This window comes from Oryzias latipes, chromosome 11 (genome assembly GCF_002234675.1).
Source record: "Oryzias latipes chromosome 11, ASM223467v1".
NCBI classification, from domain to species: Eukaryota; Metazoa; Chordata; class Actinopteri; order Beloniformes; family Adrianichthyidae; genus Oryzias; species Oryzias latipes.
The window spans coordinates 3,793,309-3,817,024 of NC_019869.2; the positions used below are offsets into that span (position 1 = coordinate 3,793,309).

General features: G+C 38.8%; 4 gene segments (V, D, J or C); 2 read left to right on the forward strand and 2 right to left on the reverse strand.

Annotated features, from left to right (window-relative positions):
• Positions 1 to 2,966: 2,966 nt before the first annotated feature.
• LOC111948228 lies at positions 2,967 to 3,681 on the reverse strand. The segment is given in 2 exon segments: positions 2,967 to 3,388; positions 3,503 to 3,681. Coding segments are annotated over 2 exon segments (360 nt in total).
• A 1,895-nt stretch (positions 3,682 to 5,576) lies between these two features.
• LOC101170070 lies at positions 5,577 to 8,220 on the forward strand. The segment is given in 3 exon segments: positions 5,577 to 5,600; positions 6,494 to 6,545; positions 7,342 to 8,220. Coding segments are annotated over 3 exon segments (390 nt in total).
• Positions 8,221 to 10,777: 2,557 nt separating this feature from the next.
• Positions 10,778 to 11,471, reverse strand: LOC101156066. The segment is given in 2 exon segments: positions 10,778 to 11,110; positions 11,225 to 11,471. Coding segments are annotated over 2 exon segments (357 nt in total).
• Positions 11,472 to 12,823: 1,352 nt separating this feature from the next.
• LOC111948223 lies at positions 12,824 to 15,218 on the forward strand. The segment is given in 3 exon segments: positions 12,824 to 12,838; positions 13,795 to 13,846; positions 14,786 to 15,218. Coding segments are annotated over 3 exon segments (384 nt in total).
• The last annotated feature ends 8,498 nt before the right edge of the window (positions 15,219 to 23,716 follow it).

Genomic DNA, 23,716 nt, shown 5'->3' on the forward strand with positions numbered 1-23,716 from the left:
TCTGTTCTTAATCCTCCACAGGCGGTGTCCTTAGAAGCTTCCACTGACCTGTGCAATATGTTTTTACAGTTTTTTAACAATAAGGTATCAAATATAAGGGCTGACATTACTCTACCTTCCTCCGACCCTTCGACCTGTGTTCTCTGCCCAGCTGTATTTAGAGAATTTGAGCCAGCGTCTCTTCAATTTTTAAATGAATTAGTCAGTCAAAGCAAACCATCAGGTTCTCCCCTAGACTCCATCCCCCCTAAGTTTTTCAAGGAGGTCTTCCCCAGCATTGCACAGACGGTCCTCTCTATTATCAACAGCAGTCTTGCTGCTGGTGTCGTCCCCTCCACCTTTAAACATGCAACGGTTCAGCCGATATTTAAAAACCCAGCCTGGACAGTGCTGTACTGGCCAATTTTAGACCCATCTCCAAGATGCCCTATATCTCTAAACTCTTGGAGAAAGTGGTCTACTCACAGCTGGAGGATTTCTTAAACCAACATAAAATTCCTGAAGTCTTCCAGTCTGGGTTTAGACCCCTTCACAGTACGGAGTCAGCACTGCTAAGAGTCAGCAACGACATTCTCTTGGCCAATGATGCTGGAGAATATGTTGTTCTAGTTCTGCTGGACCTAACTGCAGCATTCGACACGGTAGACCATAGCACTTTAATTTCTAGGCTCCAGAACCTGGTGGAGATTCAAGGTACTGCACTGGACTGGTTCAAATCCTACCTGGAGGAAAGAACCATGTGTCAGTTTAGGTGGTTATGAATCCACCACAGCTCGGGTTCCCTATGGGGTCCCACAAGGGTCGGTTTTGGGACCTCTTCTGTTTTCTTTATATCTGTTACCTTTAGGGTCCATTCTAAGAAAACACGGCATTTCCTTTCATTTATACGCTGACGACAGTCAGATCTATCTGCCGCTAAAAAAGGATAATCTCTCTGTGACACAGCTCCTGTCATGTCTCCATGACATTAAGGACTGGTTGGCCCTAAGTTTCTTGAGTTTGAATGAAAAGAAAACAGAAGTTGTAATTTTTGGACCGAATGATTTTAGTGGACCGTCCCCAATTGATCTGGGCTCTCTGACTGGTTTCTTAAAATCAACTGTTTCTAACTTGGGTGTTAAATTGGACAGTAATTTTAGGATGGACCAATAGATAAGCTCTGTAGTGAAGTTAAGCTTTTTAAGCCTTCGCCAACTTGCTAAGGTAAAACCTTTTTTAACACCTGCACACTTTGAAACAGTAATCCATGCTTTCATCACGTCCCGGCTGGATTACTGCAACTCTCTTTATCTTGGACTTAGCCAGTCGTCCCTCTTGCGTCTCCAACGTGTTCAAAATGCAGCTGCTCGTCTTATGGTTGGAGCACGCAAAAGAGACCACATCACGCCGATCCTAGCATCGCTTCACTGGCTGCCTGTGCATTTTAGAATTCATTTTAAGATTCTTCTGCTTATTTTTAAATCTTTACACGGTCTTGCCCCGCTGTACCTCTCTGAGCTTCTCACTCCCTATTCGCCGGCACGGTGCCTCAGATCAGCTGATCAGATGCTTCTAGAGGTAGAGAGGTCCAGACGGAAGCTCAGAGGGGACAGAGCTTTTGCTGTAGCCGCTCCAAAGCTGTGGAATACTTTGCCGCTGGCCATTAGAGAAGCCCCTTCACTGTCCATTTTTAAAACCCGTTTAAAAACCCATTTTTATGCTCTGGCTTTTAACCCAATATGAAGATCACTGTTTTTCTAACTGTTTACTGTTTTCTATAGTTTTATCTCCCTCTGTGTTTTCCCTCCCCTTAACATGTTTTAATGTTTTTTACTGTTGTGTTCAGCACTTTGTCTCAACTACTGTTGTATGAAAGTGCTATATAAATAAAGTTGAGTTGAGTTGAGTTGAGTTGAGTTGATGTGGACGAGAATCTGTGGCAAGACAGACAGCAGCGTGTGGATGGCCAGCAGGGTGAGGACGATGGCCAGGGAGGGTGAGGACAGCGACCAGTGAAGAACTGTTAGTTGTGAAACTCAAGCATTATTTACAGCACTGTAGGCTGCATATCATTTTCATTGCTGTATACATTTTATTTTTACTCTGATGTATCCAAGTTACTTATGTGTGTGAATGATAATGGTTACAATTTCCTTGGTAGTATGAGTGCAATGTGTGGTGTTACTGTAAACCTAAGAGGCTACTCTTACCCTAAAATCATTTTTTCTTATTTTCAGTTTTACACAAAATTGTATTCTGTTATACAAAAACAGTACAGTAACCATTGTCAATAAAGGACTGAGCTAAGACTGAAAGGTGGACATGAGGGATGTTTCAATGGTCCTCTGCTATAGTGACAAAACATCTAATCATTTTGACCAAAGGGACAAAGTATTTTGGGGGGACTGACTGTTTAAATGAGAAGAAAATTTAGTTTTGACACGTGAATGAATTGTTTTGGGAGAGATATGAGCTTTTGCAGGTGAACCATGGCGTTGTGCCGAACCATCCACACTATTTTGGCGAAAGCACCAAGAGTGTTGAGATCGTCCAGTCTGATCAAGAAATGAGCCAAAGCAATGAAAAAGATCTTTCGTGGCACTGACTCTTTACACTGGAAAGGAATTTAGTTTTGAAGCATGAGTGAACAGTTTTGGGAGAAATATTAGACTTTGCAAGTGAGCTACAGTGTTGTGCTGAATTGTAAGACTATTTTGCCAAATGATCTTAGAATTTTCAGAATGTAATTTCTGTTTCAAGAAATGAACCAAACCAATGGAGAAAAACTGTGATGCAGATACTTTGATGGAATGTAAAGTAGTGAATGTACGGTTTGTAGATCGCTGTAAAATGTTTGTCTCCTAAAAAAGACACAAAAATTAATATGTTACCCTCTAGTAACAAAGTGAAAAACATGAAATGGAGGGGGAAAAATCTGAATTTTATCAATTCTAAGAATTGTTTTCTTCTGGTAGATTCATTGATGTTTTACAAATGTAATAATTTATGGGAAAATCCACATTTGCACCAAAAGGTTGAGAGCAGCTGTTCATTCAGATCAGTTCCTCTTTAGCTGAAAGAGGTTTTTGTACGACGTTGTTTCACTGTGTGAACGGAGTGCTGCTACCCTGCTGACAGTAATAAACTCCTGAATCTTCAGCCTGAACTCCACTGATGGTCAGAGTGTAATCACTGCCAGATCCACTTCCACTAAAACGATCAGAAACTCCAGACTGACGAGTTGTTGCATAATATATCAGGAGTTTAGGAGCTTCCCCAGATTTCTGAAGATACCATTGGATGTTGTTTCCAACATCTGAACTGGTTTGACATCTAATGGAGAAAGTTTCTCCTGGAACAACAGACTGAGATCCAGGAGTCTGAGTCACAGTAATTTCACCTGATGAACCTGGAAAAAAGGAAAAACAGAAGAGTCATTGAGATGAATCCAGATGAAAGAAATCTAAGAATTGTGATGAAGTTTGTTTCCTGATGAATCCAAGTTTCCAGCAGAGAGTCTCACCCTGAACAAGGAGCTCCAGGACAGCCAGCAGCAGAGTCAGTGACATCCTCATTGTGCTGCAGGTGTGTCAGTGTCTCTGAAAGGTCTGGACAGCCACTGATCAACACTGAGCTCTTAACTGCTGGAAGCAGAGAGGCAGCACACATATGCAAACACACTGAGTCAGTCATCTGCAGCTGTTCTCAGCGCCTCTGGATGTTCAGCTTGGAATCTTTGGCCTACAGGAGCTGCAGCAGCACAACTCTGGAATAAAGACTCCACAGTTAGTCACTTTAGCAGAATAGATTTAGTGTTTGGACAAGAGTGTTAAAGAGTCTTTTAATTACAGATAAGAGTTTTTTGGCCATTATTGATAGACACTTTCATCTCATGGCTGATCATTCTTCACAAATAAAATAATTTATGTGTGCCTATTTTAGTGAGGCATGTGGCTAAATTTAAGAATAATTCAAAACTAGTTTGCTTTAACTATTTGTAGTCCCTTCACAGATGCAGGTTTAGGAGCTAAAAAGCAAAACGTTCTAGTCAGAAGCTCCTCTTCAGTTAAGGGTTTAGATCTGAAGGAGAACAGAGTTTTAGATAAAGAGCTTCTCTGCATTTACAGGTTTAGAAGTTAAAGAAAGTCGTCCCTCCAAAGCTAAAAGCTCCTCCATGGTTGCTGGTTTAGAAGCACAAAGAGGTAAATCTTCACATTTCTAAGCTCCTCCACAGCTGCAGGATCAGGAGCTGGAAAAGCACAAAACTGTGAGTCTGAAGCTCCTTCACTGCTTTGGGTTTTGGAGCACAAACATCATCAAGGTTGGGAGCTCCTCCACACTTATGGGATCAGGAGCTGACAAAACTGGATCTTAGAAGTCAGAAACTTCTCCACAATATGAGTTTAGGAGCTAAGAGATGGAAACAGTTCACTGATTTCAAGGGTTTTACATTTATAGAGGACTCTTCCTGATTTCTGTCCCTCGATGCTCATCAGTGAGGATTCTGAACCAAAGGCCCCAGAGACAATAAAATCAGATTTTCTTTACCTGTAAAAGGTTTGGTAGACTGTGGTCAATCTATCAAGTCACATGATCATTTTCATGAAGATGAGTAACTTTAATCTACAGACTGAAAAAAGTTCAAAAAGTGTCACTGAAGATGTTTCTGACAAAAGAAGATCCTGGAATAAAGACTCTACAGTATTTGAATGTTAGTGTTAAATTGTGTTGTTTCTCTCCTAAATTAGAGTAAACTTTTCTTTAGTAATAAACCAAATAGTTTCATAAATAAATCCAATACATTTTTTTAATAAACTATTTACTCATTTGATCATTTCAATTGGGATGAGTCATTTTAAACTGCAGACAAAAACACATAAAAAAAAGTGTCAATATAGGTGTTTCTCACCAGAAAAAGGGGCTAAAATGTTATTTCTTTTCATTGTTTGTATGAAATTATGAGAAATTACACTATTGCATTAAGTTTCTTTGATTGTGTCTTTCTTTGTGTGTTTAGTGTGTCTACAGTAAATCAGTCAGTGTTTCAGTCTCTGGAAGAACTTGAGGCAGAAACATTCAAATGAGTTTCAGTTCATTCTGATGAAGGAGGTTTTTGTACGATGACTTTTCACTGTGTGAACACATCCTGACTGTTGATATAGTGATAACTCTGACAGTAATAAACTCCTGAATCTTCAGCCTGGACTCCACTGATGGTCAGAGTGAAGTCAATTCCATTTCCTGATCCACTTCCACTGAATCTGGAGGAGATTCCTGAAAATCTCTCTGATGTTCCATAGATGAGAGCTTTAGGAGCTTCTCCAGATTTCTGATGGTACCAGGAAAGCCAGTATTGTGAACCCGAGTATTGAGCTACTTGTCGACTGGCCTTACAGTCAATAGTGACCTTTTGATTGAGCTGCACTGATTTAGCTGCTGGCTGAGTCAAAACAACATTTTGTCCAACAGAACCTGCAGAGAGAGAAGAACCACAAAGAACATGAGATGCTGAGGAGAAACTCAGCTGCACTCCAGATGATTCTCACATGACACAAACATCATCTTCCTCACCCTGAATGAAGCAGAGGAGAGTCCAGATGAGGACGCAGATCAAAGTCATGGTTTGACTGAGGAGGAGGAGGAGGATTTCTGTGTCTTCTGCTGTGATGAAGGACAGCTGTCAGTCATCCAGTCTTCAACTCTCAGGACTATAAAGTCTCCCAGAGCACTGGAGCATGGAGCTGCTGATGCAAAGTGTTTCTATGGAAATGCAACCACTGACTCCAACAGGAACATGGATCTCTGTCATCAGGATTCACATCAATGGATCAATCAATCATTCCAGATGGGATTCAAAAATATTGATTTATGCTCAAATACATTGTTTGTTTTTTACCACCTGTACTTATTAGAGTACTTTCATATTTACATGATAACTTAAATTAAGCTTCTGCTAAATTTAGAAAAGAAAAAAAGAAAATTTAAGAAAATTTTCAAATTTCTGTAAGAACCTTTTTCACATCAATCTGTTGTGTTTTCCAGTCAGACTGTGTTGAGTTTGTTGTGTTCAAAGTCAGAGAGCGTGTCTCTCTGCAGTCAGAGGTTTTTGTACGACGACTCAGTTAGTTTGTATCACTGTGGTTCACGTTTGGTGGAGGAACCAGACTGGATCTTGGAAGTAAGTTAGTTTTTTAAACTTTAATTACAACTGAGCGGTTTTAGATTTAAATTTATGACATTTTCACACAAACTCACAAATTAATTTTTTATGATTTCTTTTCTTACTATTTTCTCCTCTGTAATGTTAATGAGCAGCTTTGGGTTTGAAACAAATGAGAGAAATTAAAAAAAATATTTTCCTTTTATTATATAGAGATTTTCTCCTAAATAAATTTTAGAAATTGTCTAAAAAAATCGTTTTTTGTTGCCGTAAAGAGAAGTTGAGTTTGTTGTGTTCAAAGTCAGAGAGCGTGTCTCTCTGCAGTCAGAGGTTTTTGTACGACGACTCAGTTAGTTTGTATCACTGTGGTACACGTTTGGTGGAGGAACCAGACTGGATCTTGGAAGTAAGTTTCTAAAAACATTTATATAAAAAATGAAACTCCATTGTTTTTATTATTTTAAAGAAATTAAAGATTCTAGAAAAATATTTTATATTTTATTTTGACCTTTTTTCAATGTTTCAGCTCCTAAATTATGTTTCAGGTTTTTCTTTATAAACAATTTAGAGTCTTAAATAACTTTTATTTGTGAGCATCTCATATGAATTTCAAAATAAGATACTTATACAATGTTTTTTGCTTTAAATTTGCCTTAAAACGTAAGCTCTTTGTCTTGTTTTTTTGCCACAGTAGAGTTTTATTCAATTCAGTATTTTGACAAAATAATTTAAAATTTTATATTAGTTCACATCATTTCTAAATTCTGCATTAACCTCTCTCTGGGTCACGGGGTTGACAAACCTCTTCTCAGCACCTCTTGTTTGTTTTTTTTATGGCATAAAAATGTTTTTTTTTTTTTTACATTAGTTTATGTTTTTGACTGATCTCATGATCTTAAAATGTTTTCAGTCTGTTTGCTCAAATGTTCCTGAAATAACTGAACAAACATGAAAATGATGTATCTTCTAGTTTGAACTGTCATTGGTTCCAAAGAGCGTTTGTCCTCATGAGGACTCTGTGTGCTGATCTGCATGAGAGCTTTCTGAAAGGAAGTGAAACAGTGTGTGAGTGAGTGACTGATGGAGCAGAAACTAACATCTGACAGAAACTTCTTCAAGGAGAACATCAACGTTCACACAGTCAAGGAGTTTGATTGACAGCTGTGTGCTTCCTGTCCTCTAACCTGATTGGTGTCTTCTAGGTGATGTCCGTCCGAAGCTGACAGTGCTGTCCCCCTCCATGCATGAGGGGAAGGCCACACTCCTGTGTCTGGCCAATAATGGCTTCCCTTCAGGCTGGACTCTGTCCTGGAAGGTGGGCGGCAGCAGCATCAGCAGCAGCTGGGAGGAGAGCAGGAGCCCCGGGGTGCTGCAGAAGGACGGCCTCTACAGCTGGAGCAGCACCCTGAGGCTCCCTGCAGACCAGTGGGAGAAGCTGGACTCTGTGACCTGTGAGGCCACCCAGGACTCCCAGACTCCAGTCCCAGAGACTCTGTGGAGAAACCAGTGTTCCTAGTCACCACCTGACTGACTGGACAACATTATTGTGTTTTTGCTTTTACTGAGATTTCAGCTGCATTGACGTCTTTTTAATCTTCTTTCTTTGTATGCTATAAAAACATTTTTATTAGACGTTACTTGTTTGATACTTTCTGCACAATAAAAAATACTCTTCAAAGTTGTTTCATTTGTGATTTCTAACAAATATATCAATTTTAACTAAGACATTTACATCAATAAATTTGTAAAATAATTTCCAGAATCTCTATGTTGCTGTTGCATTGATGGAGTTCATCCTGTTACTGTCAGATAAAGGTGGGCTACAGTTTATACCGGGGGTCACCGACGCAGTGCCCATGGGGGCAACTTAAAGCGTCAGCAAGGCATGCTCTAAAAATATTACAGATCATGAGGGAATTCGATATAATTTTTAAATGTTTTTTTTCCGTTCTGACAAGAAGATTGATGATTTCCTTGGCTTCAAAATTGTTGATCTATTGAACCACCAATACAACTAGTGTCCCTCCTGACTTTCTAATATTTCAGCAGATAAACAGAAATAAATCAATGTTTTATGTTTATACGTGTTTTTCTTGTCATTACTGTTGTGTAATTGACGTTGGTGATCCCTGATCTAGACAGTAATACATTTATCTTTCTATTTTTTCCCTGATAAATGAATGCAGACACTTTGATGGAATGTAAAGTAGTGAATGTACAGTTTGTAGATCGCTGTAAATGTTTGTCTCCTAAAAAAACACACAAACATTAATGTCTGAACCTCTGGAATCAAAGTGAAGAACATAAAATGTTTGAAAATATGTCTAAATTGTTCCTAGCTAAGCATTGTCTATGAAGACTCTCATTCATCCAGGTTGGTTCCATCATAGTAGTAGGTTTAGGGGATGTCATCTGGAATAACCAGCTAATTCAGAAATGACAAAGTTCAAGATCCTCCTGTTAACCTATAAGGCCTTACATGGAATGGCCCCGTCCTATATTAAGGACCTCATAGTCCCTTACCATCCAATGAGAACACTTCGCTCGCAAAATGCAGGACTGCTTGTGGTTCCTAGAATTAGTAAAAGTACGGTTGGAGGTAGAGCGTTTAGCCACCAAGCCCCTGTCTTATGGAATAAACTCCCAGCTCATGTAAGAGAGGCCGACTCAGTTTCTACATTCAAAGCTAGACTGAAAACGTTCCTCTTTGGACAGGCTTATTATCAGACTAGCTAGTATTCAGAGATTATTTAACTTAATGTTAATTTGTTTAAATTAAACTTAATAATAACTATTTTTTTTTAAAAGGCTGCTAGAAGTTGAAGCTGGGGTAACTATGGTGCACTGGGGTTCTGTCCTCTTTCCTGTTTTTACTTCTACCCTTCCTCTCCTCTATTCTTGATCATAATTTATCATTTAGTTCTCCATGCCTCTGTTTGGTGCAGTGTGATTCATGTATTGTCCCTCTTTTCCTCTCCCCTCCTGGGGAGTGGGAGTGCTTCCAGACTCCAGTTGGCTCATCCGTGCTCCAGTTCCTGACCGTCTACCTCGCCTTTGCTCCTGCTCCTACACCTGGCTGTGGATCCTGCCTCTGGCTCATCTCTGGCTCGTCTCTGCTCTGTGCCTGACCGAGTACCTCATCTCTGCTCCTGCTCCTACACCTGGCTGTGGTTCCTGTCTCCGCCTTTGACTGTCCCCACGACCACGGCTGGATGAAGCTCGTCTGCTGGACTTTTATATATGTAGTTGTAGATTTAGATAAGTTAATTCTTCTCTAAGATTTCTGGTAAATCGCCTGTCCGTCCTGGGGGAGGATCCCTCCTTCATGTGGGCACCCCTGAGGTTTCTTCGTTTTTTCCGGAATCCGTTTTTTTTGGGAGTTTTTCCTTACCGCGAAGGGGGGTCTAAGGGCAGGGATGCCAGTATAGCTTAGTCAGTTTGTTAGTTCATTTTAGTATTTTTCTATTGAACTCTTTGTATTCGTGATCCTTTTGATTTCATGTTTTACTTCGAAGCCCATCGAGACGACTGTTGTTGTGCTTTTGGGCTATACAAATAAAATTGAATTGAATTGAATTGAATTGAATTGACTTGGTTTTAAAGTCAGAAGACGTTTCACCTCTTATCCAAGAGGCTTTGTCAATTCTGAATTAGCTGGTCTAAGAGCTGGTATATATGCGCTCATTGGGGAGGAGTCAGACCTGAGACTGGATGGTATTGTCAACTTAGCCTACATGGTTTCGGGTCGTTAAGAGTCCTTTGTCCTCAGCTGGGGGTCGGGGAGCCAGTGACTCCCTCCCCAACCTGGTAAACTCTTTCAGCTGTTAACAATCCAGGTGGAACTGGTTCTGTTTGTTTAGGTTTCAGAACACTGCCGTAGATGGATGGAGGAATAAACCTGAGACCACCATTCTTATTAAGAGAAGGTTTATCCTTCTTGACAAAGATGGGTTCTTTCACTCTTCACTCAAACCATCCTTTCTCTCTGGCTAGAATTCGGACTTCACTGTCCTCGAACGAGTGGTTTGTGGCCTTCAGGTGGAGGTGCACTGCAGACTCAGGTCCACTTGAGTTGGCTCTGCGATGTTGGTAGAGCCGCTTGTGTAGAGATTGTTTGGTGTGTCCTATAGACTGTTCATTGCAGTTCTCTTTGCAATTGATAGAGTACACAACATTACTCTGTTTGTAGCTAGGAATTTTGTCCTTTGAATGAACAAGTTTCTTTTCTGAGAGTTTTAACTGGTTTGAGATGAACTGGGATGTTATATTGTATGAAAATCCTTTTTAGTTTTTCAGACAGGCCTGAGATATGGGGAATAACCAGCTAATTCAGAATTGACAGAGCCTCTTGGATAAGAGGTGAAACGTCTTCTAACTTTAAAAACTAAGTCTAGATGACAGCCTCTAAACCTACTACTATGCCTGCTAAGCATTGTTTTCCTATGGTAGATTCATTGATGTTAGAAGATCAAAAAATTTATGGGAAAATACGGTGGAAAATATGTCTAAATTGTTCCTAGCTAAGCATTTCTTTCTTCTGGGAGATTCATTGATGTTGGAGTAAGAATTTATGGGGAAATCCACATTTGCACCAAAAAGGTTGAGAGCAGCTGTTCATTCAGATCAGTTCCTCTTTAGCTGAAAGAGGTTTTTGTACGACGTTGTTTCACTGTGTGAACAAGCTGTTACTCTGCTGACAGTAATAAACTCCTGAATCTTCAGCCTGAACTCCACTGATGGTCAGAGTGAAATCACTGCCAGATCCACTTCCACGAAAACGATCAGAAACTCCAGACTGACGAGTTGAAGCATTATATATCAGTAGTTTAGGAGCTTCTCCAGATTTCTGAAGATACCAGTGGAGGTAGCTATAAACACTTGAACTGGTTTGACATCTAATGGAGAAAGTTTCTCCTGGAACAACAGACTGAGATCCAGGAGTCTGAGTCACAGTGATTTCACCTGATGAACCTGGAAAAAAGGAAAAACAGAAGAGTCATTGAGATGAATCCAGATGAAAGAAATCTAAGAATTGTGATGAAGTTTGTTTCCTGATGAATCCAAGTTTCCAGCAGAGAGTCTCACCCTGAACAAGGAGCTCCAGGACAGCCAGCAGCAGAGTCAGTGACATCCTCATTGTGCTGCAGGTGTGTCAGTGTCTCTGAAAGGTCTGGACAGCCACTGATCAACACTGAGCTCTTAACTGCTGGAAGCAGAGAGGCAGCACACATATGCAAACACACTGAGTCAGTCATCTGCAGCTGTTCTCAGCAGCTCTGGATGTTCAGCTTGGAATCTTTGGCCTACAGGAGCTGCAGCAGCACAACTCTGGAATAAAGACTCCACACTCAGTCACTTTAGCAGAATAGATTTAGTGTTTAGACAAGAGTGTTAAAGAGTCTTTTAATTACAGATAAGAGTGTTTTGGCCTTTACAGATAGACACTTTCATCTCATGGCTGATCATTCTTCACAAATAAAATAATTTATGTGTGCCTATTTTAGTGAAGCATGTGGCTAAATTTAAGAATAATTCAAAACAAGCTTGCTTTTACTATTTGTAGTCCCTTCACAGATGCAGGTTTAGGAGCTAAAAAAGCAAAGAAGTTCTAGTCAGAAGCTCCTCTTCAGTTAAGGGTTTAGATCTGAAGGAGAACAGAGTTTTAGATAAAGAGATTCTCTGCATTTACAGGTTTAGGAGTTAAAGAAAGTTGTCCCTCCAAAGCTAAAAGCTCCTCCATGGTTGCTGGTTTAGAAGCACAAAGAGGTAAATCTTAAGATTTCTAAGCTCCTCCACAGCTGCAGGATCAGGAGCTGGAAAAGCACAAAACTGTGAGTCTGAAGCTCCTTCACTGCTTTGGGTTTTGGAGCACAAACATCATCAAGGTTGGGAGCTCCTCCACACTTATGGGATCAGGAGCTGACAAAACTGGATCTTAGAAGTCAGAAACTTCTCCACAATATGAGTTTAGGAGCTAAGAGATGGAAACAGTTCACTGATTTCAAGGGTTTTACATTTATAGAGGACTCTTCCTGATTTCTGTTCCTTGATGCTCATCAGTGAAAATTCTGTACCAAAAGCCCCAAAGACAATAAAATCAGATTTTCTTTACCTGTAAAAGGTTTGGTAGACTGTGGTCAATCTATCAAGTCACATGATAATTTTCATGAAGATGAGTAACTTTAATCTACAGACTGAAAAAAGTTCAAAAAGTGTCACTGAAGATGTTTCTGACAAAAGAAGATCCTGGAAAAAAGACTCTACAGTATTTGAATGTTGGTGTTAAATTGTGTTGTTTCTCTCCTAAAATAGAGTAAACTTTTCTTAAGGAACAAACCGAATACTTTCTTAAATAAATCCAATACATTTTTTTAATAAACTGTTTACTCATTTGATCATTTCAATTGGGATGAGTCATTTTAAACTGCAGACAAAAACACATATAAAAAGTGTCACTATAGGTGTTTCTCACCAGAAAAAGGGGCTAAAATGTTATTTCTTTTCATTGTTTGTATGAATTTATGAGAAATTACACTATTGCATTAAGTGTCTTTGAATTGTGTCTTTCTTTTTGTGTTTAGTGTGTCTACAGTAAATCAGTCAGTGTTTCAGTCTCTGGAAGAACTTGAGGCAGAAACATTCAAATGAGTTTCAGTTCATTCTGATGAAGGAGGTTTTTGTACGATGACTTTTCACTGTGTGAACACACCCTGACTGTTGATATAGTGCAAACTCTGACAGTAATAAACTCCTGAATCTTCAGCCTGGACTCCACTGATGGTCAGAGTGAAGTCAATTCCATTTCCTGATCCACTTCCACTGAATCTGGAGGAGATTCCTGATAATCTGTCTGATGTTCCATAGATCAGAGCTTTAGGAGCTTCTCCAGATTTCTGATGGTACCAGGCAAGATAGTATTGTGAACCAGTGTAGTGATGTACTTGTCGACTGGCTTTACAGTCAATAGTGACCTTTTGATTGAGCTGCACTGATTTAGCTGCTGGCTGAGTCACAACAACATTTTGTCCAACAGAACCTGCAGAGAGAGAAGAACCACAAAGAACATGAGATGCTGAGGAGAAACTCAGCTGCACTCCAGATGCTTCTCACATGACACAAACATCATCTTCCTCACCCTGAATGAAGCAGAGGAGAGTCCAGATGAGGACGCAGATCAAAGTCATGGTTTTACTGAGGAGGAGGAGGAGGAGGATTTCTGTGTCTTCTGCTGTGATGAAGGACAGCTGTCAGTCATCCAGTCTTCAACTCTCAGGACTATAAAGTCTCCCAGAGCACTGGAGCATGGAGCTGCTGATGCAAAGTGTTTCTATGGAAATGCAACCACTGACTCCAACAGGAACATGGATCTCTGTCATCAGGATTCACACCAATGGATCAATCAATCATAGATGGGATTCAAAAATATGGATTCATGCTCAAATATAATATTTGTTTTTCACCACTAGTACATATTAGAATACCTTTACATCTGCAAAATAAGAACTTGTAAAAAAACTTGTATTATTATATCAGTAAGAACCTTTTTCTCATCTATCTGTTGTGTTTTCCAGTCAGATTGTGTTGAGTTTGTTGTGTTCAAAGTCAGAGAGCGTGTCTCTCTGCAGTCAGAGGTTTTTGTACGACGACTCAGTTAGTTTGTATCACTGTGGTGGACTTTTGGTGGAGGAACCAGACTGGAGGTTGATTGTAAGTAATTTATTTTCAATTTACATCCATGTTTTAACAAAAAGTGTTTTCTATTAAGTACCATAAGCTAATATTTTTCTACTTTTATGATTTTCACAGATTTTTTTTTTTCATATAATGCAGGAAACATTCACAGATGCAGATAAACGTGATTCCATTTGAAAATCATTTGTCAGTAATCTGTCTGTAAAGGTGAATTTATAGTTTTCCAACATTATTTCATTCAGTTATAACATATGAACCAGTAATTTTATGTTATTTTAACTATTTTTTTTCTGAAAAAAATAAAACTTCCTAGTTTTAAGTTGCAATAATTCTGGAAAAAGATTGTTTTTTGTCATTGTTTAAAGTTTTTGAAAATAAATTACAGATTTTTTTTTAAGTAAAGTCTGAAAATATAATTGTGTGAATTTTTAAACATCTCAAAGTACTCATAGGTGAATATTGTGAAGTAATTTTTAAAAATAAAGTGAACAAGAAGTATCAAGGTCAAATTGTTGCTTTTATTCTCGTCTCATGTCAGAATCTGTGAACTCTGTTAGATATTTTTAACCTTTATGAATCTGCTCAAGGAAATGTTAGACCATATATTGAGACTAATCTTTTAAGAAAATGATTCTGTTTATTATTGACTAAAGAAAACAAGGAATGTGAACATAGTGAATGTCTTTTTCTGTGTTGGGTTGTTATACGTTAAGTGAAGTAAGTTTATATCTCAAAGATCTTTTTCTTATTTTACGTTGAGACTGAAACCTGTTTGTTGATGTGGTTCATTGGTGAAGCTCATCTGTTGCCATGGTTACAGCACCTAAAGAAGGAAGTGAAAGATTGAAAAAAGTGTTAAACTAACTGAAGAAATAAAGCAGCATTTTGCTGCAGGAAGAGTTTCTGTTCTCTTTGGATGATTTCTCACGAACTTGTTTGTGTCTCCTCATGCAGTGGGTCATGTTCCCCCCAAGCTGACAGTGCTGTCCCCCTCCATGCATGAGGGGAAGGCCACACTCCTGTGTCTGGCCAACAATGGCTTCCCTTCAGGCTGGACTCTGTCCTGGAAGGTGGGCGGCAGCAGCATCAGCAGCAGCTGGGAGGAGAGCAGGAGCCCCGGGGTGCTGCAGAAGGACGGCCTCTACAGCTGGAGCAGCACCCTGAGGCTCCCTGCAGACCAGTGGGAGAAGCTGGACTCTGTGACCTGTGAGGCCACCCAGGACTCCCAGACTCCAGTCGTAGAGACTCTGTGGAGAAACCAGTGTTCCTAGTCACCACCTGACTGACTGGAACAATATTATTGTGTTTTTGCTTTTACTGAGATTTCAGCTGCATTGATGTTTTTTTAATCCTTTTTTCTTTGTGGGCTATAAAAACATTTTTATTGGACATTACTCTTTTGATACTTTCTGCATAATAAAAATTGCTCTCCAAAATTTTTTCTTTTGTAATTTCTTACAAATTTACATTTTAACTAAAACATTAACATCGTCTAATTTCTATCATCGTCTTATAAATTTCAGGACTTCTAAGTTCTGTTGCATTGATGGATGTCAGCCTGTTACTGTCAGATAAAGGTGGGCTACAGTCTAGAACAGGGGTCACCAACGCAGTAACCATGGTCGCCCATGACGGCATGAGTGTGTGTGTGTGGACAGGCTCCGCCCTTTTTTTTTTTTTTACTACATTTGAACCTTACCATAATGATTAACAACCAGTAAACTTGTTGCTTAATGCTGCTTCATGGTCTTATCCCCCTTCCCCTCCTATTATCACCCCCTACCCCCCCCCCTCTCTCTAACATCCCTCTCTCTTCTTCCCCTCTTTCCTTTTCCGTCCGGTCCAACACCAAAGATTTTCAGACATGATTGAAATTAATAAAGTTTGGCCTCAATTACAAAAGGGGTTTATTCAGACATACCTTTGGTTTGTCTGAAGATTAATAACCCCTCTTGTTAAAGTAAAATATGTCCAACACAAGAGGCCCTCAGCTCTCATCTGACTGCCCAGCTGTTGGACAGGACAAGTTAAAAAGAAAAATATATATATATATATCACAGATCATGAGGGTATTCAAAATAATTTTAAAATGTTTCATTCCTATTTAGAAGAAATTAAGGGGGCAACGAATAACTAGCCACAGTTCTGCACACACGTGTACCACAGATTATGTGACTGGGTGTCATCCTAGATAGCTCCTTATCTTTTCAGTCCCACATCAATAACATTACTCGGTCAGCCCATTTCCATCTACGCAACATTAATCGTCTACGCCCCTCCCTCACTGTCCCCTCTGCTCCTATCCTGGTTCACAGTCTGGTCACTTCCCGTTTAGATTATTGTAATTCTCTCCTCTTTGGTCTCCCACAAAAAACCCTCAATAAGCTTCAACTAGTCCAGAACTCAGCTGCCCGCATCATCTCCAGAACCCCCTCCTTCAGTCACATCACTCCAGTTCTCCACCAGCTGCACTGGCTACCCATAACCTCCAGGATCCAATTCAAACTCCTCCTGTTCACCTTTAAGGCCCTCCATAACCTGGCTCCTCCTTATCTCTCCGACCTCCTTCATATCAAAAACCCCTCTCGTTATCTTCGGTCGTCCTCCTCTGTTCAGCTCTCTGTCCCTCCCGCCCGACTTGTCACAATGGGAAGCAGAGCCTTCAGCTGCTCTGCTCCCAAACTCTGGAATTCCCTCCCTCCTGACCTCCGTAACATAGACTCTCTGCCTACTTTCAGATCTAAACTCAAAACCTATCTGTTCATTTCTGCCTTCCCATCCTGATTCACTTTTTATTTTATCTACTATTTTTATTGTGCTTTTAATGTCTATTTTTAACCTTTGTTTTGTAAAGTGTCCTTGGGTTTCTTGAAAGGCGCTTTAAATAAAATGGATTATTATTATTATTATTATTATTATTAACTACTCTACGAAGGGAACATGCTATCTAGTGTATCTGCTATGTGTTTACCCGGCACCATTGACCGTTGGGCCGATCCCGTTCACAAGGGGAGCATACTATCTGAAGAGAGAGGGAAGAATGAAGGGGAGCCAACAAGATTACACAACCTGATTCAATTTAAACACCAATGCATTTTATACTCATCATTCGTGGCTTCCACTTGAGGAAGGACTTCTCTTGAGATAATTCTTTTTCCTTATACTTCAGGGTAACAAAACCCCCAACACCAAGATCATCCAGAAGAAAATGTGAATGTATAATCAGTGTGTAAATAAGATGAGGTGTGTTTTCGGCGGCATTACATTTTCACTTCATTTCATTGTCCAGTATGACTACCGGGCACCATTGACCGTTGGGCCGCTCCCGTTCACCAGGGGAGCATACTGTCTGAAATAGAGAGGGAAAGAAATGAAATGGGAGCCAACATAGTCACTCAGTCACTTTAGCAGATTAGATTTAGTGTGTTTTCTGTGTTAAAGATTTAGAGATTATTCCAGAAATGAACCAAAATGAAGGTCTAGTTTGAAGGATCTTTTTAATCTATTCAAACTAGTGATGGAATTTAAATCCACAGAATAACTGCTGGACTTTAACGTTAAAGTAGGATTAATGGAGGCCTGCTTTATGAAATAGCACTAGAATTATCTAAAAACAGTGATGGAACCGGAAACTAAATGATCAGACATAAGTATGTCAGATTTCCTGCATTCAAGGTGATGCTGGCTTTGTTGGACATGCAGCTGTCTAATGCTGACACTGCAGTTTTCCTCATCAGTCATTTGTGTGGCTTGATTTAAAAGGGACTTCACAGATTATTTAATCCAGATTAAGATTAGAAACCTGAAAACAACCATAATAGACAAAACAGAGAACAGAATCAAAATTTCTATTACTTTTATTTTTCTACAGTCATGTCTAATTTATTTGATTAACATAATTAAGTAAATTAGTTTATAATTATCTTTCAATATTCTAGGTAAAAAAGAAAAATAAAAGACTTAAATGTTTAGGACCTAATTTTTATTTAATTGTTACTTTTTTTTGTATGAATCCAGATAAATTAGAATGGATGCGATGGCAGCGTCTCCCACCTTTTTGAATGGAGTGAGGATCAAGAATGTAAGTCTTGTTTTTTCATCTTTACGTCTCTTTTTTTCCATCCACCCAAAGTTTTCTTAGCATCTTTGTTTTCCTCAGAACTGAATCAATAAATTCAGAACTACTCTGATTCCTCAATATGTCATGTTTGTCCTGTTTTATTTTCATCCTAAATACTTTCTGAAGTATTTGTCTTTGATCAGAGTCCTCCAGAGAAAGCTGAGGCTGGAGCTGCTTTTATTGCTGAAGCTCATCTGGACAACCCGACCATGAGAGACAGAGGAAGAAGAGGGACTGGGATTCTTCATTTTAGGCTTTTATTTGTTAAACTTCAAGTAAATATTTGTGGTTCTTATTTTGAGTAAAGGTGAGTTCAGATAAACTAAATTAATTTTATATTTATGAAAGACATTGATGTATTTTGTGTTTTAAGGACAGTTTGGTTTGTTTTCTAGTTTAGTCGGTGAGTTCTGTTTAAGCTTCTGTTAGCTGTTAAGTATCTTCAAATGTTCAGTTAACATATTTTATGGAGCCAATTTAGTAACTTTAAACAAACTAGTTTAGCTGTTTTTGGGGAAATAAAACAAAATTTTTAAGCTGTTGATAGTTCTTAACCACACTGTTAATTTAAAGAGATATTTCTAAATATTTTCATAAAGTTTCTTTGAATTGTGTCTTTCTTTGTGTGTTTAGTGTGTCTACAGTAAATCAGTCAGTGTTTCAGTCTCTGGAAGAACTTGAGGCAGAAACATTCAAATGAGTTTCAGTTCATTCTGATGAAGGAGGTTTTTTGTACGATGACTTTTCACTGTGTGAACACATCCTGACTGTTGATATTGTGATAACTCTGACAGTAATAAACTCCTGAATCTTCAGCCTGGACTCCACTGATGGTCAGAGTGAAGTCAATTCCATTTCCTGATCCACTTCCACTGAATCTGGAGGAGATTCCTGAAAATCTCTCTGATGTTCTCCGGATCAGAGCTTTAGGAGCTTCTCCAGATTTCTGATGGTACCAGGCAAGATAGTATTGTGAACCATAATAGTGAGCTACTTGTTGACTGGCCTTACAGTCTATAGTGACCTTTTGATTGAGCTGCACTGATTTAGCTGCTGGCTGAGTCACAACAACATTTTGTCCAACAGAACCTGCAGAGAGAGAAGAACCACAAAGAACATGAGATGCTGAGGAGAAACTCAGCTGCACTCCAGATGATTCTCACATGACACCAACATCATCTTCCTCACCCTGAATGAAGCAGAGGAGAGTCCAGATGAGGACGCAGATCAAAGTCATGGTTTGACTGAGGAGGAGGAGGAGGATTTCTGTGTCTTCTGCTGTGATGAAGGACAGCTGTCAGTCATCCAGTCTTCAACTCTCAGGACTATAAAGTCTCCCAGAGCACTGGAGCATGGAGCTGCTGATGCAAAGTGTTTCTATGGAAATGCAACCACTGACTCCAACAGGAACATGGATCTCTGTCATCAGGATTCACATCAATGGATCAATCAATCATTCCAGATGGGATTCCAAAATATTGATTGATATTTTTGCTTGTTTTTCACTACTAGTACGTATTAGAATACCTTTACATCTGCAAAATAAGAACTTAAGTAGAAAATAAGATAAAAGCTGAAGAAAATAAAAACTTGCATTATTATTTCTGTAAGAACATTTTTCACATCAATCCGTTGTGTTTTCCAGTCAGACTGTGTTGAGTTTGTTGTGTTCAAAGTCAGAGAGCGTGTCTCTCTGCAGTCAGAGGTTTTTGTACGACGACTCAGTTAGTTTGTATCACTGTGGTACACGTTTGGTGGAGGAACCAGACTGGAGGTTGATTGTAAGTAATTTATTTTCAATTTACATCCATGTTTTAACAAAAAGTCTTTTCTTTTAAGTATCATGAACTAATATTTGTCTACTTGTATGATTTATACAGATTTAGTTTTTTCATATAATGCTCAAAACATTCACAGATGCAGATAAACGTGATTCCATTTGAAAATCATTTGTCAGAAATCTGTCTGTAAAGGTGAATTTATAGTTTTACAACATTTTTTCATTCAGTTATACCATCTAAACCAGTATTTATATGTTATTTTTTAAATTTTGTGTTGAAAAACATAAAACCTCCTAGTTTTTAAGTTGTAATAATTCTGGAAATGGATGAATTTTTTTGTCATTTCTTAAAGTTTTTCAAAATACATTTTAGATTTTTTTTATTAAAGTAAAGTCTGAAAATATAATTGTGTGAATTTTTTAACATCTCAAAGTACTCATAGGTGAATATTGTGAAGTAATTATAAAAAACTAAAATAAACAAGACGTATCAACGTCAAATCATTGGTTTTATTCTCGTCTCATGTAAGAATCTGTGAACTCTGTTAGATATCTTTAACCTTCATGAATCTGCTAAATCAAACATTTGTCCACATTTTAAAAATATTCTTTTAAAAAATTATCCTGTTTATTACTCACTAAAGAAAACAAAAAATGTGGAAAAAATAATGTTTTTTTTCTGTGTTGGGTTGTTAAACGTTAAGAGAAGTAAGTTTATATCTCAAAGATCTTTTTCTTATTTTACGTTGAGACTGAAACCTGTTTGTTGATGTGGTTCATTGGTGAAGCTCATCTGTTGCCATGGTTACAGCACCTAAAGAAGGAAGTGAAAGATTGAAAAAAGTGTTAAACTAACTGTAGAAATAAAGCAGCATGTTGCTGCAGGAAGAGTTTCTGTTCTCTTTGGATGATTTCTCATGAACTTGTCTGTGTCTCCTCATGCAGTGGGTCATGTTCCCCCCAAGCTGACAGTGCTGTCCCCCTCCATGCATGAGGGGAAGGCCACACTCCTGTGTCTGGCCAACAATGGCTTCCCTTCAGGCTGGACTCTGTCCTGGAAGGTGGGCAGCAGCAGCATCAGCAGCTGGTGGGAGGAGAGCAGGAGCCCCGGGGTGCTGCAGAAGGACGGCCTCTACAGCTGGAGCAGCACCCTGAGGCTCCCTGCAGACCAGTGGGAGAAGCTGGACTCTGTGACCTGTGAGGCCACCCAGGACTCCCAGACTCCAGTCATAGAGACTCTGTGGAGAAACCAGTGTTCCTAGTCACCACCTGACTGACTGGAACAATATTATTGTGTTTTTGCTTTTACTGAGATTTCAGCTGCATTGATTTTTTTAATCTTCTTTCTTTGTGTGCTATAAAAACATTTTTATTAGAAGTTGTTGTTTGATACTTTCTGCAAAATAAAAATTACTCTTGGAAGTTGTTTCATTTGTAAATTCTTACAGATATGCATTTTAATTAAAACATTTACATTGATTAAATGGTAAAATGCATTTTGTGGGCTACAGTCTAGACCAGGGGTCACCAAAGCAGTCCCCATGGTCGCCTGTGGGGAAAACTTAAAGCCTCTAAAATGGATGCTCTAAAAATATCACAGATCATGAGGGAATTCAATATAATTTAAAAAAGTTTCATTCATGTTTTGAAGAAATTAGGGGTGCAATGAATAACTAGCCACAGTTCTGCACACACATGGACCACAGATTCCCCCTCCCACCACCACCTGCTCTCGCTGTTCTTCATGTGCACCCTCCTCTTATCATTTAGGTCAACTGTCTGTTCACACCAAACGCAATTCAAGCGTCAAAATGGCGTCCATGGTCTTTGTTTCAACATGCATCAAAGTTGCAGCTTCAGGTTTCTCCTAAAGTGTTTTCACCTGAAGCTCCCACCGCCTGTGGGAGGAGCTTCTGTCAAATACTTTTCTTGACTTCATCACCAAGGACACGGATGATGAGAGATCAGGTTTATGTATTTTGAAGAGTTCTACAACTGCATCAATGAGAAGCACACGTCTCCATGTGTGGGTTCATGAAACCATTCAGTGAGGAGCAGCAGGTGGGCCGAACTGTGGCGGGAAAAAGTTGCTGCTCCTCTGTACTTTTTTAATAAATATATTTTCAAGGTGCAATGTCTTTTTTGTTTGCAGACTCTTTTCACAAAGTCTGTGAAAAAATCCCAGAAAGTATCTAAAGCTTTGTTTAGAGCTGCACTTTTCATTCGTTTCATGTTTATACATGTTTTTCTTGTCATTACTGTTGTGTAAATCATTGATTAGAATTGTGGGGAAAAAGTCTATTGATATGTGAGCAATCAATTCATAGTGATAAAATATCTACTGCTAATTATTATTCTCATTACTATTACTAAACTAGCCTGTGGTTTAGTTTTTTGGTGAATTTGCAGTAAACAGGTCCTGAGTAGCCCTTCATACGACTCAGATCCATTTCAGTCAGACAACTCTTGCAGAAGAATATTTAGTTCACAACATCTTTAGGTTTTCACAACATCTTTAGGTGTACATTCACAACTTGATTCACAATTTCGTTTTGGCATAAGGCTCTGTTCAATTCCTTGAGATAATTATTTTTTCCTTACGCTTTCGGGTAACAAAACCCCCAACACCAATATCATCCAGAAGAAAATGTGAATGTATAATCAGTGTGTAAATAAGATGAGGTGTGTTTTCGGCGGCATTACATTTTCACTTCATTTCATTGTCCAGTATGACTACCGGGCACCATTGACCGTTGGGCCGCTCCCGTTCACCAGGGGAGCATACTGTCTGAAATAGAGAGGGAAAGAAATGAAATGGGAGCCAACATAGTCACTCAGTCACTTTAGCAGATTAGATTTAGTGTGTTTTCTGTGTTAAAGATTTAGAGATTATTCCAGAAATGAACCAAAATGAAGGTCTAGTTTGAAGGATCTTTTTAATCTATTCAAACTAGTGATGGAATTTAAATCCACAGAATAACTGCTGGACTTTAACGTTAAAGTAGGATTAATGGAGGCCTGCTTTATGAAATAGCACTAGAATTATCTAAAAACAGTGATGGAACCGGAAACTAAATGATCAGACATTAATATGTCAGATTTCCTGCATTCAAGGTGATGCTGGCTTTGTTGGACATGCAGCTGTCTAATGCTGACACTGCAGTTTTCCTCATCAGTCATTTGTGTGGCTTGATTTAAAAGAGACTTCACAGATTATTTAATCCAGATTAAGATTAGAAACCTGAAAACAAGCATAATAGACAAACAGAGAACAGAATCCAACATTTCTATTACTTTTATTTTTCCATTCTTCTCTAATTTATTTGATTTACATTATTAAGTAAATTAGTTTATAATTATCTTTCAATATTTAAGGTAAAAAAGAAAAATAAAAGACTTAAATGTTTAGGACCTAATTTTTATTTAATTTTTACTTTTTTTTGTATGAATCCAGATAAATTAGAATGGATGCGATGGCAGCGTCTCCCACCTTTTTGAATGGAGTGAGGATCAAAAATGTAAGTCTTGTTTTTTCATCTTTACGTCTCTTTTTTTCCATCCACCCAAAGTTTTCTTAGCATCTTTGTTTTCCTCAGAACTGAATCAATAAATTCAGAACTACTCTGATTCCTCAATATGTCATGTTTGTCCTGTTTTATTTTCATCCTAAATACTTTCTGAAGTATTTGTCTTTGATCAGAGTCCTCCAGAGGAAGCTGAGGCTGGAGCTGCTTTTATTGCTGAAGCTCATCTGGACGACCCGACCATGAGAGAGGAAGAGGAGGGACTGGGATTCTTCATTTTAGGCTTTTATTTGTTAAACTTCAAGTAAATATTTGTGGTTCTTATTTTGAGTAAAGGTGAGTTCAGATAAACTAAATTAATTTTATATTTATGAAAGACATTGGTGTATTTTGTGTTTTAAGGAAAGTTTGGTTTGTTTTCTAGTTTAGTCGGTGAGTTTTGTTTAAGCTTCTGTTTGCTG